The sequence below is a fragment of the Aythya marila genome, assembly GCF_965140915.1.
Source record: "Aythya marila genome assembly, chromosome: 24".
NCBI classification, from domain to species: Eukaryota; Metazoa; Chordata; class Aves; order Anseriformes; family Anatidae; genus Aythya; species Aythya marila.
Genome location: NC_139065.1, coordinates 5,695,576 through 5,710,231, shown reverse-complemented (window position 1 = coordinate 5,710,231; position 14,656 = coordinate 5,695,576). Strand labels below are relative to the sequence as shown.

General features: G+C 44.8%; 1 protein-coding gene across 1 annotated transcript; it reads right to left on the bottom strand.

Moving 5' to 3' along the window:
* Nucleotides 1–6,820: 6,820 nt before the first annotated feature.
* Nucleotides 6,821–9,071, bottom strand: TSPO2 (translocator protein 2). Its single transcript, XM_082778475.1, has 3 exons — nucleotides 8,885–9,071; nucleotides 8,305–8,443; nucleotides 6,821–7,358 (listed from the first exon to the last, which is right to left on the bottom strand). Exons 1-3 carry the CDS (start codon nucleotides 9,055–9,057, stop codon nucleotides 7,176–7,178), a joined length of 495 nt encoding a protein of 164 aa, XP_082634601.1. The 5' UTR covers nucleotides 9,058–9,071; the 3' UTR covers nucleotides 6,821–7,175.
* Between the last annotated feature and the right edge of the window lie 5,585 nt (nucleotides 9,072–14,656).

Genomic DNA, 14,656 nt, shown 5'->3' with positions numbered 1-14,656 from the left:
TGTCTGACCTAGTGTGGGAGTGGAATCTGTCTTTTGTACAAAGAAATGAGAAGGACTATAGGGACTATATATTATCAAAAGTTGGGGATGTTTGGTCTGCTTGGCACTATATCAAGCAGATTTTTTTGAAGAGGCTGCAGTAGCTCAGAAGGATACTCAGGGTTAATCTAAGATTCACATGAGCTCTGAAAAGGGTTTTATATGTTTGGTTTGGGAGGATTGTCTCTTTTAAATTCAGAATTATATGAAATTCTTCCAATTTCTCACAATTTAATTCACTTAAGGGTTGTATAAATCCCATATGAGCCAAGCCTGATGAAAACTTCAGTGTGATTTTTCTCAGAGACTAATCCTGCCATGACACGAGACTGGAAGTAAATAGAAAGCATGTAGTTGTGCAGAACTCAAGTTTTAGCCAAAGCTTATTTGAAATCAAACCTCCAGGATCCTGGGTTCTGGATTTAGCTCAGAACCCACCATCAAGACTTGGATAAATATGCAATATTAAGCTATATTTGAGTGTTCAGTCTGTACTTAGTGGGAAACCTGCTGTTTGATTTAAAGATGGATTGCTCTTTGCAGAAATCAAGCGTGAGTACCTGCTTTCAGCCCAAATGCAGTCTTTACAATACCATTGGAGGCAACTCCTAAGGGTTCTGCACTCTCACTAAAGTGAAATGAATTTATGCCATTAGGCAGATAATTTGCCTTCTGACTACTTTTTCAAGCCCCTTGCTAACAGCAGCCTGCCTTTCCGCACTTCTGTGAGAATCACAATACCCTTTGTAGTTCATCATTAGTATCATCGTTGAAATGCACTCTGGGGACAGGGCACACCACCCACCCTTTTACTCCCACTCTGTTTGCTAGTGATGAGAAAGTTGTTTATTTGATGACTGGCATAGCTGGCACAGAGAGTATTGTGACAACGGCGCAATGAAGGATTTGACAAGTTCCAAGACATCCTATCTGCAGAACATACATCTTTCATTTTCATGGTGCAAGGTTTTATTTATTTTTAAGCTTAAAATACTTTCCTGGAGAGCAGGTGTAGTGTTTTTCCTCTTGCCTGGTAACTATGTTCAAATTCCAACTCCCTTGTCCAATTTCTCTCACCTTTGACATTTCAGGCAGTATTTTTGGGGAAGGGGATCCTCTCTTAATGAGTGACAGCTTGTCTCCTTCTCCCCCCTGTATTTTGAAAATGCACTCCAGCCCCTCTCCAGTCCCTCTGACCCACTTTTCTTTATTTTTGGAAGCTCGCGACTGTTAGGGTCCCATTTTTTCCTACAGCCTTTAGCTTTAACTGGCCTGGCCCTTCTGTGGAGTTCAGGCCTGAGCTCCTATCTAATCTCCGGAATGTGGCACGGAGACTCTACCTCTGTCCAGCCCTTCCCCAGCTGCTTCGCAGCTCCATCTAGGGCAGTGCATGATCCCCCCCCCTACAGCGTCTGCCTGTGCCAAAAATATAAAGCGACACCACCAAGTTGCTGTCAATCTGACATTTTGCATTAGAGCCTTAGGAATGAAAGCTTTGATCAGTTCTGTTCAGTTGTTTTTAAATGACCCTAGTTCCCCCGAAGTGTGCGTGTGTACAAGAGCGTGCGTGCATCGGCCTAATGACACAAGTCAGTGATGGAAATGTTTTTCCCAGTAGCTATTTCAGAGAAGGAGCTGGGGCAGGGACGCAGCTACCCTCACGCAAGGATCTCCCCATGGCACTTAGGGTAACTAAAATCATTGTGCTTCCAACCAGAATTTTTACCCAGGCTTCCTTCCCCACTGCCCCTCTCCTCATTGATATAATGGTTTATTTAGTTGCCTATGAATTCTGTGTTGCTCTGAGAGCCCTGCACAGTGGAATTGCTGTTCGATCACGGAAGAGGTACACGAGATCTGCACGTGTCAGGTCTCACACAAGAATCAGCCCACTGCCTCTCCTCATTCACTCCTCTGCAGCAAGGGCTAAATCCTGCTCGTCTCCAGCACTGCCCTGCAGCCTAGCAGCTGGATGCAGCCGGTAGGTGAGGACTCTTCCCACTTAAACAAATCCCCTTCAGCAGCTGCACTTCATGTCTGGGGAAACCTCCAACAGCCCTGCACTGCAGACACAAGATCGGCCATTCAGCTGCTTCCCTCTCAGGGGCACAAACCCAAGCTGTGTGTTCCTGCCCAAGTCCATTCTCCATCCTGTGGCAGATCTGTCCTGCAGCATCTGGCAGGCTGCCTCCCCTGTATTTTAAAGGTTCTGCGTTTACCCTTTTGGGGCATTGAGGCCAGAATGCCTGAGCAGAGCTAGATGGAGTATGGAAAGGAGTAGACCTCAAAGTCACCAAATCCGCAGTAAGACTTGAAGAGCTGTCTGCAGTGGGAAAGCTGCCAGCAGAGGGGACTGCTAGCAAGGGAAGGCTGAGGTGTCAGCCTCTTCTGGGAGATTTGATTCTGGCTTTGCTGCTGTCTTGCATGTTAAGATCTGATTGTGCATCTGTCCAAGTCCAGACGAGTTTTTCCACTGACTTTACAGTATCTTGAAATAATCTGATGACTTTTTCTTGTCTTAAAGGAGTATTCCCTTGACCTCTCAGGCAGGTTATCTGCTGGTCCTCTAATTACAGCAGAAGTTCCTTTCCTGAAGTTAAAATGCTTCTTCTCCTTTGCTGATCACCTGACTGTGAAAGTCCTTGCCAGGAAAAGGAAGCTTTTATTGCATTCTTGGGCTGAAGGAACATTTTTGGCTAAATGGGAGAGTGAAATAAGACACTGGCTGTATGAGTCATGGCTCAGAAGTGCTCTCTATTCCAAAGGGACAGCTGGTGGCAGTAACAAAACATCTCCCTAGCTACATTGTCTGGCAGCAATCCCCCTCCTGCTTTTTCCGGCTGTAACTACCGTTACGTGATAAATAAATAAACACTCTGACAGTGATGTGCAGAGGCAGCTTTCCTTCCCTTAGCCCCTGGAGGCCCTCACCTGTCCCTTTCACTGCACTGCAGGACAATACTGCCAAGGTTTAGGGGAAGGGGTAGGGAAACACTTGTGTCAGCTGCTGCAGAATCCCACAGGGTTCAGCTCAGCCCAGCCAGGGCCCATGTCCCCCTGTACAGGACGTGAGTTCCCTGTGAAAAGAACTACACCAGGGCTGAAACGAGCCATGATGCATGCAGAGATAAGCGATGCTCTTGCCTCCTTGCCTTCCTTATCTTCACACTTGAAACCTGGGTGTCCTTGGCCTATGATCCCAACACTTGCACACCCGTTACTACACAACCGTGGAGCTGGGAAGGAGTCTGCTTTGTTGGCAGGCATTGCTGGCTGTCCGATTAATTCAAAGTCCAACTGGAAGGTAATGGCAGCTCCAAGCAGCACATCCTCCTTCCTGCTGGGAGTCTGCTGCAGTTTTCCAGGGAGCAGCTCAAGAGGAAGGTCAACCCCAGCCATGCTGCAGGTGCTCAAAGCCCCAGGAGTTGATGCTCAGCACCACTCAGTGCTAACGAGTCAGCTCTTTAAAGTTTACACACACACAGCAGCACATCCTCTCCAGCACTTGACTATATTTTAACATAGCTGCAGACACCAGCACGTCAATTAAAGTTCCTTACTACCGAAGCCGGAGTATTTTCTGGAACAGCTGGTAAATTATTGAATGAGACAAGGGTTAGGGAAAGAGGCTGGGCTGAAAGGCAGAAAGATTTTGTTTTATGCACAAATACCATGTATCCAGCAAGCAGGGATGTGCCTTTTGGGCTAAGATCAAGTGTACAGTCAGTTTAATATCAAATACAGCTTTCTGGAAAGACTGTCTGAGGCCTGAAGAGAGGGATCATCATTAGACATGGTGATCTGAGAGGTGGCTCTTCTATAAATGCCACGACCCTGTGAAAACTGTCATGAATGCACGGCCTTTGTCTGAGTCACTGCTTGAATCATGTAGACCACGACACGTCCTGCCGTGGGTTATGAATGTTCCCTGACACTGGGGCAGGATATGGTATCCATTCCCAAAGCTAATTTAGGGGGGCTGGACAAACACCTTGTGTGCCTGCTAAGGTGATACAGATCCAGCCTACCAGCCGCCTACTTTATGGTGGCATAAGCAAAACTTCTCCATGCTCTCTCTGGGCTTTCCTGGGGAAAAATTAGGATGAGCCCCATTAGGTTGCAATGACACGAAACCAGGGCCCCTGAAGCCCACAAGGGCAGGGTCTGGGTCTGCTCTGCACTGCACAATATAAATAAGAAATCTTCTAGATGGCTGACTTTGGAACATCATTAACTATTTTTATGCAAAGGTTTTCAGTATAGCTGCTTAAATTGCAGATACGTTAAATGGTGCTTTAAATATTAATACAAGAGGCTGCTTTGCTGAATTTAACTTTGCAATTGATGGCTAGCTGTTATGTATATTACACATAGGAACACTTGCTATTTTTGCTGCCTGCAAGAAAATGCAAGCAGGAAAGAGAAACTATTAGCGTGCTTTCAGGTGGATTGGAAAGAAGAAGAACTGAAATAAAGACAAGAAGTCAGCTAGTCACACCAACTGGGAAAAAGGGGAAGACAAACATGAAAAGTTAATAAATATCTATTATTTTTAATTCAAGATTTTACTTTACTTTCAGGAAATAAAATAGGAAGAGGGGAAAAGTGGAGTAATTCTGAAAGCTGTTCAAATATCCATCCATATATTTAATTTGGGACTGTTATAAAAACATTGCAAGTTTGAACCAGGTCAAAAGTCACTTAACAACTTAGGTGTGATTTAAATAATACTCTTCCGCTTTTGAAACACGGAGAACACTGCAAAGACCTGCCTTATTCCTCCTGGATTCACTAGATGGCTCTGCTCATCTCTGTTCTCCATGGCTTTCCCGTGCTAACTAGGAAAGGATAGGCATGATGGTGTTCAGCTACCCTAAATCATTCTTAACTCCACTGAATTGAATCTCCAGGCCAGATATTAGTTTCTTTTTAGAAAGCAATAATTTATGTCTTCATGTCCTTTGGCATGTGGCTTTCTGGAAGACACAGACATGGCATCACTGTAAATAAGATGAGTGGTAACACACAGTTATATAAAGTCCCGAAATATGTAAGATTTATTATTTTTTTTAAAGTTTAAAAAAGTGGCTTATGATTTTCCTGGTGCTGCTTGCAGTGCTCACTGCTTTATAGTCCTACTGCTTACAGTCACGTCTATTCAATGGCCTGTTCTTATGCAGCTTTTACTCAGGAGATTACAGTAATATGCTTGCAGCAGCAGTCCTGAATAAAGGTGTCCTTTAGCTAGAAGGGAAAAATAATGGATGGGATCAAAATGACAGAACAAGATATATGGCCAAATTTTAAAAAGCACCACAAATTTCATCTGCACTCAGCTGCTGGTATTTGTTTCTCTTGGGCTTAGCTTTCAGTCATGCTGAGCACCTAGCTATTCCATTTACAGGAGTTGGACACGGGAACATTCAGCATCTCCGAAAATCAGGCTTGACATGATTTGGGAAGGACCCCAAACCCAGAGCTGCTGCTGTTTAAAGGGGCCAGCGAGAATTAGGTTCCTTACCTTGAATGTGTGGGTGAGATATAATGGAAGAGCCCATTACAGGGATGCAGCTCCTGCATCCCTGCAGCGTGGGAGTGTCTCTGCTGTGCAGGACCCCAGCTGAAGGCACCTTTGGGACTTTTAGGCTCCAAACCCACCCCATTTGCTCCTAAAACACACTGAGGAGTGAGTCTGGCTGCTGGAGCCCTGCAGAACCCTGCTGCTTATCCCATTCTCTTTGGTTCACAAGCACAGCCCACAGACTCCAGGCAGATTCCCTTGAATTTCTTGAGTCCCTTTTGCAAAACTAGTGCCAAAGCAGTAAAACAAGAGTAACTTGGATTTATTTATTTTCCCAAACAAAAGTGGCTTGGTTTTATTGAAAGTAAATACATTTTTTTTTTTTTACATCCTCAGCTAAGCCTCTGTACCCCCAAACCTTTGCAAGTAAACCCACGCACCTTAATCTAGTCAGCTGCCAGAGAGGATTCACTTACTACTTTTCTTCACATAAATTGCTTCTATTGATTAAAAAAAAAAAAAGTAAATATTTTCTTAGATGGCAACATCTAACGTTCAGATCTCTCAAATGCAAGGGCCAGAATAAAGGATAGACAAGGGCTAGTCCATTCACATTTCATATCTGATTTTGTTTCATGGCTTGGTCCTATTTCTCTAGAAATGCTTGTATTTTAACCTTTCCTGATGAATAATATTCAGGAGTGGAAAGACTGGGATGAGGTACCTGTACTGCCTCCTACAGCCTGGGCATGAGACTTTTTGCCAGTTGTATAATTACAACCTTCTGGACAGGGTGAGCAAGTTCTTGAATTTTAAAATAGCTCTTGTGTTTCTGTACTTAAGAAAACGAACATTTTAATGTGTTCCCCCCCCAAAGGCACTTGTATTAGTCTTTCTTTTCTGGTAAGGAATGGTGCACAAAGGTGGAGGAGGTTTTCTCTGGGACAAGCATTTACATTCTAATCATTGCTGCTTTATCTTGGAGCATGAAACTCAACAAGTGCAATATTCCACAAATTGAAGTCAAAGTACCAAGTCCCCTTTCACTAGCAGAGCAAGACAGATTACTGCTTTCTCAGTGTCTGACTGATAAAAAGCTAATGGTATAGAGCACAAACCAGGTGATACATGAAAACGAAGCAACAGCAAGAATAGCAAAAACTCAAGTCCTTTAAAATTGGTGTGCATCAGTGAAGGGCATTTTTGTTTGGTCCAGAAGAGGAGATAGGATTTACCCGCATGTGTGAACAAGTTCTGCTCTCTGGGGGAATGGTAGCGGTGCAGAAGGATGTCCGGGACTGCTACTTTGAATTTCCCTGGTATCATGAGATGCTAATTTGGCTAATGGAATTTGACCTGATAGCATTATGGTCATCATACAGCTGTAGCCCCAAAACCTCAACAGTGGTGGGAAAAAAGTTCTCAAAGAAGTGTGGTTATTTTACAGGAGCACACAGGTGTTTGATGCAAACCTTTGTTTTACACAGCCATGGTGAAGGTGGGAGGAGGAGGAGGCATGTTCTGCCTGTCCCAGAATGGATGCCCCAAATTATTAGATCTTTGTTCACATCAGCATAGTTTGATTTCACAATATGCCTTCATTTCTGTCCTGCTCTTATTCGCTCTTTCCTGGTTTTTGCTCGGGGTTGTCCTTCCAGATGCGAATGGTGAGACAAGTGGCCATGGCCAGCCAGCCCAGGTAAGGCACCATCAGCAGTGTCGCTACCTTGTTGATGCGGTACCAGGAGCACACCATGCCTATCGCCAGGCTGTCTAAGCACAGGATGTCAATCAGTGCCTGGAGAGCAGAAAGAAGAAAATTAGTGCGATGCTCACTCGTGGGAACATACAGCAAGATTATAAACACTCCTACTAAAGGCGGTGAGAAGGAATAGGAATCAGGAAGATTTAACACTGAGAAGTCACCTATGCTGATCCTAAAGCCTGGACTCAAGTGAGTGAGACCTGAATGTATCACACCAGGAGCAAAGACCAATGTTAATTTTTTGCTATCACGTTCCTCAGACAAATATACTGTGCTGTTTGTGATGATCACTGGCCCCTTCTGCTGATAATGCCTATGCAGACAGATCAGAAACATGCTTATGTCAGTACCAATGGTTACTATCACGTAAACTTTCTAAATGTATCTTTAACACAGAGAATGGCAAAGTTCAGATGGAAACACACATCCCACTCTGTGATCTCCAGGCCTTGGCACCTGAGATAAATGCTTCTTGGATATAGCACATGTCCAGCTCTGCCATGCTATATCTAAGCTTCATGCATATTCCCCCAACAGTCTCTGCTATGCACCTTGCATTGTATCAGTAAGCTCAATTATTAAAATAATTGCTCAGTAAGCTGCTCACAGCTAGTCTGCCCCCACAGAGATGCTAATTTAGCTGCTTGCTGGGACAGGGTGTGACTGTGAGGGGCCTTATCTCTCACCCCAAGTCCTTAACTAGAAGATGCAGCAGCTGAGCTATTGGCTTTTGAATCTCCCGCCCTGCTCTGGTAGGGCTAGCTATCTGAATTACAAGACAGGGCAAGGAGTGGAAGGGACTGATACCATTGTCTACAACCAGGTGCAGCATGAATTATATCAGAGTAAAAGCTCTTCTTGTCGCTCTCTTTACAGCTGTGTAATGCTAGGTAGAAATCCTCTAAACAAGCTCCAAAACCGTGGCAGAGATACCAGCAAACAAGCCTCCAACAGCAGAATGGATGGACAGATACATTACCATCTTCAGGTTGCGTGCACCGAAGAAGAAGGGCGGCCAAGCCCAGTTCAGGGCCAGCTGAGCCCCGTAGAGGCCGAGCGGGATGACAGCTTTGCTGCTGCAGCCACCCAGGTCATTCCATATCAGGTAGGAGGCATAGCTGTGAAGAGGGAAACATTAGTGTTTTGCTGTCCTGAAGTGAGTGAGCCCACAATGTAGACGACCTCTTCTCAGGGAAGATTGTCCCGCAGTAGGGATTTGTTATATTTGCATGACAGATGCTTCCATGCCCTCCCTGCTCCCAGACCCATCATCTGTGCCATACTGGTGTAGTTCATATGATTTCCCTGGGGCAGTGGCTGTTCTTAGTAACCTGTCACAGTGCTAAGTGCGGGCTGTGTCCCTGGCCAAAAGCACAGCCTGCAGCCCAAACCTGAAGAACTCAACTCAGAAGGTGGCTCAGGCTGTACTTCATCATCTGGGAGTAAGCATACCTGATGTGCCCTGCTGACTCAGAGAAAATGTGTCTCACAAAAGCAAATGAGAGTTTGAAATGACTGACGACAGTAGGATGAGATGGGGAGTGGTAGGCAGAACTTACCCCATGCCAGTGTACAGGACTGTCCAAGCAAGAGGAAATACTTTGCGGGATGGACACCATGAAGGCTTTTTCAGCTTCTCATACCAAACAGGTATTTCCTTCCGATTAAAGAACCAGCCAAGGAAACCTCCAACATGAGGCAGGACAGTAAAACCAACAGTATAAGCCCACATCCTTCCTTGGCAGCTTGAAGTAGTCTTTTGCCTATTGTAGGTTAAAAACAATAATTGATTATCACTTTGAAGGGATATTTTTTCCTACTTTGATCTTCCAAGCCTTTTCTCTAATTGCCTATGTTCCACTTTAGTGGCTAAGATAAGTATTTAATATTGTATTCAGCACTGCTACTGACTTCTCTCTGCCCAATTTGGGAAGTAGGGATAATTATTTCTGTCATGGTTACATTCTCTCCTTGATCTACTAACCAAAGACCCCTCACCCCACTGTTATTTATTTCCCGGGTTCTTACAATCTATATGTGGCACGGTTCACCTAAGGTGGTTATATTCTTGGAAGACAAGACTGCGGTTACTTTTATCATTCCTCCTCTGAATGCCTAAGTCAGACAGCATACAAACTTCAATGTACGTTCACGGAGGCTACGCATCTCAGTAGAGCTGTTATCTCTCCTCTGCATGCTCTTCTGAATATGAAAACCCAGACACGGATCATGCCCAGAAAACTCAGTCCATTCTGACTTCATCTAATTTGTCACCATATTTTAAATGAGGTCTATAACAAGACAATGTCCTTACAGCAGATTTTAAGTGCTCAGTGAACCTTGTTTAATCCTCCCTACAGTTCCAGCAGGAAGAGGTGGATTCTTGCCTCTGTAAACAGGTAAACTGAGGCATAGGATAAGTTTCTTAATTTGCTCACAGTCTAACCACAGCCACATTGCATAAAAAGAAGGAACAGAAATTTATTTTAATAATTACATTATGCTTCCGCACAAAACAGCTCTGGTAAAGTCTAGCATTTCATTCCCCTGTCATTATCCTCAATAAGGCTGTGAACCTGACAGTCTTGTGTCCCTCCTCCATCTGTCTCCGTATTTGCCTTCCCTTTTGATCCATGAAGGAATTTAAGCCAAATTAGCATTCATCAGGAATAACACATAGGATTCTCCAGGAGCATAGAAGTTTAGTGCATCAGCACATAAAGCACCTGAACAAATACACTCAGGAAAGATTTGGTTTTTGCAGTGCAAGAAGAGAGAAGGAGGCACAGAAAATTCCCTCATCCTGAGAAACATCCCTCGCATTCTGAACACCAGTCGGAGGAGCAGGGAGCACAAGGAGAGGACTGATCTGCATATGCTTCTCTGTTTGGGATTCTAATCCACAATTAACACTTTGCTATAGCCTATGCTAATTGTTATTATTATCATCCTGCTACAAAGCGTTCGTCTTCAGAAACACACACAAGCCAGTTTATACATCAATAAGGAACAAATACGCCAGACACTATCTCTAACTAACAATTCCCTTACCAGACAATTTATAGCACTATTAAAGTGTCTGTGGGACCAGAAAATCAACCAGACACTGAGAGAAATAATAGCCGTTAGTCCTGCTTTTAAAGTGTAAAACAGCAGCAGCTGAGTTTCAGTTCTTCCATGGTACTTCCATAGCAAACTGGGTAAAGCAGATTTTTACCCCTTCCCAATTCTTTTGAAGCTGGGAGGTTGCAGAAGTAACTGAAGGTTGCAAATAACATAGTGTTTTTATATCTTGTTTTGCCTCATAGTTGGTGTAATTATGGAGTTCGAGCTATAAAAAAACTTACCGTCTCTTACCACCTTTCTCTCCCTCGCAAAGAAAAAGGGTTGGACATCCAAGGCCAGCTTCTGTCTGTAGTGCTGGTGCTTCTATACAATGAAGAGAACATCAGCTGAGTTTTACCTAAACAGCAGAAAAAAGGGTGTGTATCCGTGCGCACTGGTGGCTGTGTCAGATTACACCACAGAGCCCAAATTCAGCAAGAGTTACAGGGAACCTCAGCAGTGGGTGAGCAGCTTGGGGGGGGGGGGGGGAAACCTAGCTTTTGGCTGCAAACACCACAGCAATGCCACAAGTGAGGCGCTGGGCTTGGTTTGAGGATGAGCATCGTGCCTGTAGGACAGAGGGCGACTTTATGGGACAGAACAGCACCCTTTGGTCTGGCTGGGAATGCATTGCCCATGCAAACATACAAAGCGTGTCATGCAAGAGCGTGCTAATTGTACAAGAGCTTTGGGCAAGGGATCCAGTGCATAACAGTATGAATTCTGTGCAGGGGTATGAGCTATACTGATTTACTCCACCTGAGGATCTGGCCCAGAGTGTGCATACATCCGGGGTGTGAGTGCAGGGCAGAAGGAGCCCACTGTGCCTGCAAGGGCCTCTGCCATCCCCAGGGAATGTTCAACAGACCGCTGGTGAACCAAATGCTTTCCATGGTTGCCTGTCCACCAGCCTTTGGGCTAAAAATCGCTGGGAACCACTTGAATTTAAAACAAAGACATTACATGAGCATGCTAAATGAAAAAGAAAAAAGCTAGAAATCAATTTCCATTAGTAAGCTGTCTGCGAGGGATGGGGAATTAAACACTAATTTACTTCGGTTATGGGTCATTACCTGAATTTCATGGCCGGATGCAGGATGGCTGGTTCCTAGCAGAATGCAGTAGTACTGTTATGACACAGAACCAACAAGATCTTCTCTTTTATTGGGCTCAGAAGAAAATTATTTTTTGTGGGAGGAGAAAGGAAAAAATAACCGCAAAGGTTTTCAGCCAGCACAAATCAATACAGTGCTATGGAGGTAGTGTGTTTATATACTGTAATTGCCCCTTTGAAATAACAGATGCCATGCACATTAATCAAGCAGTAGCCACCTGCACATCCCTTCAGAGTCTGTTGCTATTTGTGACTGGAAACTCCTGACATGCACCGAGGCGGCTGCGTTCTGCAACAGAGCATTTTGCACTGCATGTGGCCACTTTGCCACTGCCTGGGTGCTGAAGCAGCCATCCTGCAGGGTGCTGGTGGGTGCTGCCTTCTGGACTCCTCGGCAGCCTTGTCACAGAGCCAGCAATTCGACAGGTTTTAGCTGGTAGCATTTCCTTTCCTGGGCTTGAGCACAGAACTTGATTACTTAGCTGCTCAAAATGTAATGGTTGAATTCCCAAGTTATTTTAGAGGCTGCAAGAATTAAGAACTGGGGGTTAAATCACAAGGATTTTGGTAACCCTGTGAAGTTGGGGGTGATACTCCAACTGCAAAAAGGGGAAATGCAAAAAGGGGAAAAAAAATAACCTGTAATTCATGTATCAGTCTTACTTGGGCTTTGTAGCAAAGAAAGGGGTAGGAAAAGACATGGAGGTACCTGGAAAAATGGGATATGTAACGGATCTGCCCAAAGTGGATCACAGTGGGCTGGATCATAGCAGACGAGGTGGCATTGCCTGGGCAGGTGTCTGTTTCTGAAACACAAAGTTAGGGCATACCTCACTCGTCTGGACTTCTGAATAGCATCTGTTACGGTGTTTATGAGTTGAAGATGCTGGCAGATGGTCGTAGGGCTGCTGGTGGTTGCACAGAACAGACAGCGAGAAGGAGTGGTGAAAGACAAGGATCAGGTCAGGGAGAGCCTTTGGTGAGCCCCAGACTGCTTTCAGATACAGCACGGGCACACGTGCAGGCACACCGACACGTGTGTGCACATGATATGGAACAGAAGAGTCTTGCAATAAACCAGAAGGACTTTCTCTAGCACAATACTGTTTTCCCTTTGTTACCATAGATTTATGTTTCAATATTTCTGCTTTGATTCATTTTACAGTAAGACAAGATGAGGTAATATTACCTCTTAGTAAAATCAGTTCTATATTGTATCTTGATGTGCATCTGTATATTAAAGTAATATTATTAGTGGATTTTAGGTCACTGTTGTATCACTGCAATATGTTTTCATGAAAGAAGAGACCTGGGAGAGCTGAGTTACACAACTGTGTTTGTTTTCTTCTTCTTAGCAACCTTCGCACGTTGTCCCAAGAGGTTTTCAGTCTATGCAAGATTAATTGCCCAAATATAAAAGCCCTGTTAACCTGAATATATTATTGAAAAACAGCATATTTCAATCTGCCCTAGTTTTGAAAATAGAGATGCCAGGTCAGCTCCTGGCATAAATCTGCACTGCTCCACGAAGCCAGCAGAGCTTCTCTGATTTACATCGGCAATAAAGTCGGCCTGTTTTGTCTGCCACTGATCAGACAGTGCGCTCGCAGAGCTGCCGCAGAGGACACGGCGGTGGCCAGGGAGGAACACTTGTAACAGTCACCACACAACTGAAAAACTCAAACCTGCCAGCCTTGGCATTGCAAAATAAAATACTTCATTTTTCAGGTTCACATGTTGTTTTGTTCCAAAAATTAAAATAACAATAGTTTTTTAATAGAAAACAAAATTGTCCTTAAAATTATTGTTCTGTTAAGTTAACAAACCGAGATAATATGGAATGATTTACGAGTTTTCATCCGGTCAGTTGTTCCTTTTCTACTTGGGCTGTGCAGCACAAGACCTGAAAGCCACTGGGAACTTGGGTGTGGATTGCCTGGCTAGCAGAGCCATGCAGTTTGAATTTCCACTTTTTCTCCACTAGAGGGAATTTTAAAACTGATATTATGGATAAAGTACAGTTTTCCGTATCTCTTGCGGGACATTGCTGCGTGCAGCCTGGGCTGTATCTGGATGCACAGTGGCATTGGCCCCTCTGTAAGACACGAGATCCTTTCTCTGTCCTGGCTGATTATGGCTAATCACAGGAATAGCTCTGTTCAGAGATGAACAGCAGAAAAACCTCTTTTATTTCCTAGGGCTCAGCCTGTGCTTGCTCCCTGCCTGCAGGGAGGAGCAGGCACAGCCGTGGCTGCAGCTCTGGTGCTCGCCCAACACACCGTCATGCACGGGACTCTGCATCCCATGGGGCTCTGTTTGGGGCCAGCCATAACCAAAAGGCCAGACCACGCTTCCAGGTAAGTTTTGAATGCTAGAGCCTCTCATAGTGTTGTTTATTTGTCAGTAACAGTGCTGGTGAAGACTGGTGTATGGAGCTGCTCACATGTGATAACCCTAAGGGGAATGGTGCAGCCTTATCTGCATGCAGAAGTAACCCTGCAGGAGCCAAATAAATTGTAACGGACACAGCTCAGCCCCTTCTTTCTCTTCAGGAGTAGCTTAGTGTGGGGACAGGCCGATGATTGCAAGCAATTAAGCTATACACTTCACAAATTACCACTTTCAAGAGCTGAGCCTCTTTAATTAACCACGTGCTCAGACCTAGCCCAGCATTACTGTGACATAAAATATTTTGCCTTCACCTATCATGACCGGTAATACCTGCTTTACCAGGGTGCTTGGAGGCACTAATTTTGACCTGCAGGAGTCAAATCAGCGAGAAGACACAGCTCAGGGTCCCCCTGACCCCACGATCACCCCCTGGTACTGCCCCAGTGCCTGGTAGGATGCTTCTGGTGCTGCGCAGGTGTTACCCGTGGGCTGTGTGGAGGGCTGGCTGCTTGTATCCCGGGCCTCAGCCTTTAACTCTGAAAAAAAAAAAAGCAGGAATGGTACAGAGTCACTGGCAGGGAGGTGTATGGCAGGGCGTTAGGAGTTATCACAACTCAGCCGTGTACTGCTGTCTCGTGAAGTCATGATCTCAGCCCTTGGATTAATGTCAGATCAAGGGTATTGAGTTTAAAGTGAGCCAAAATAATGGTGTTCACAGAGG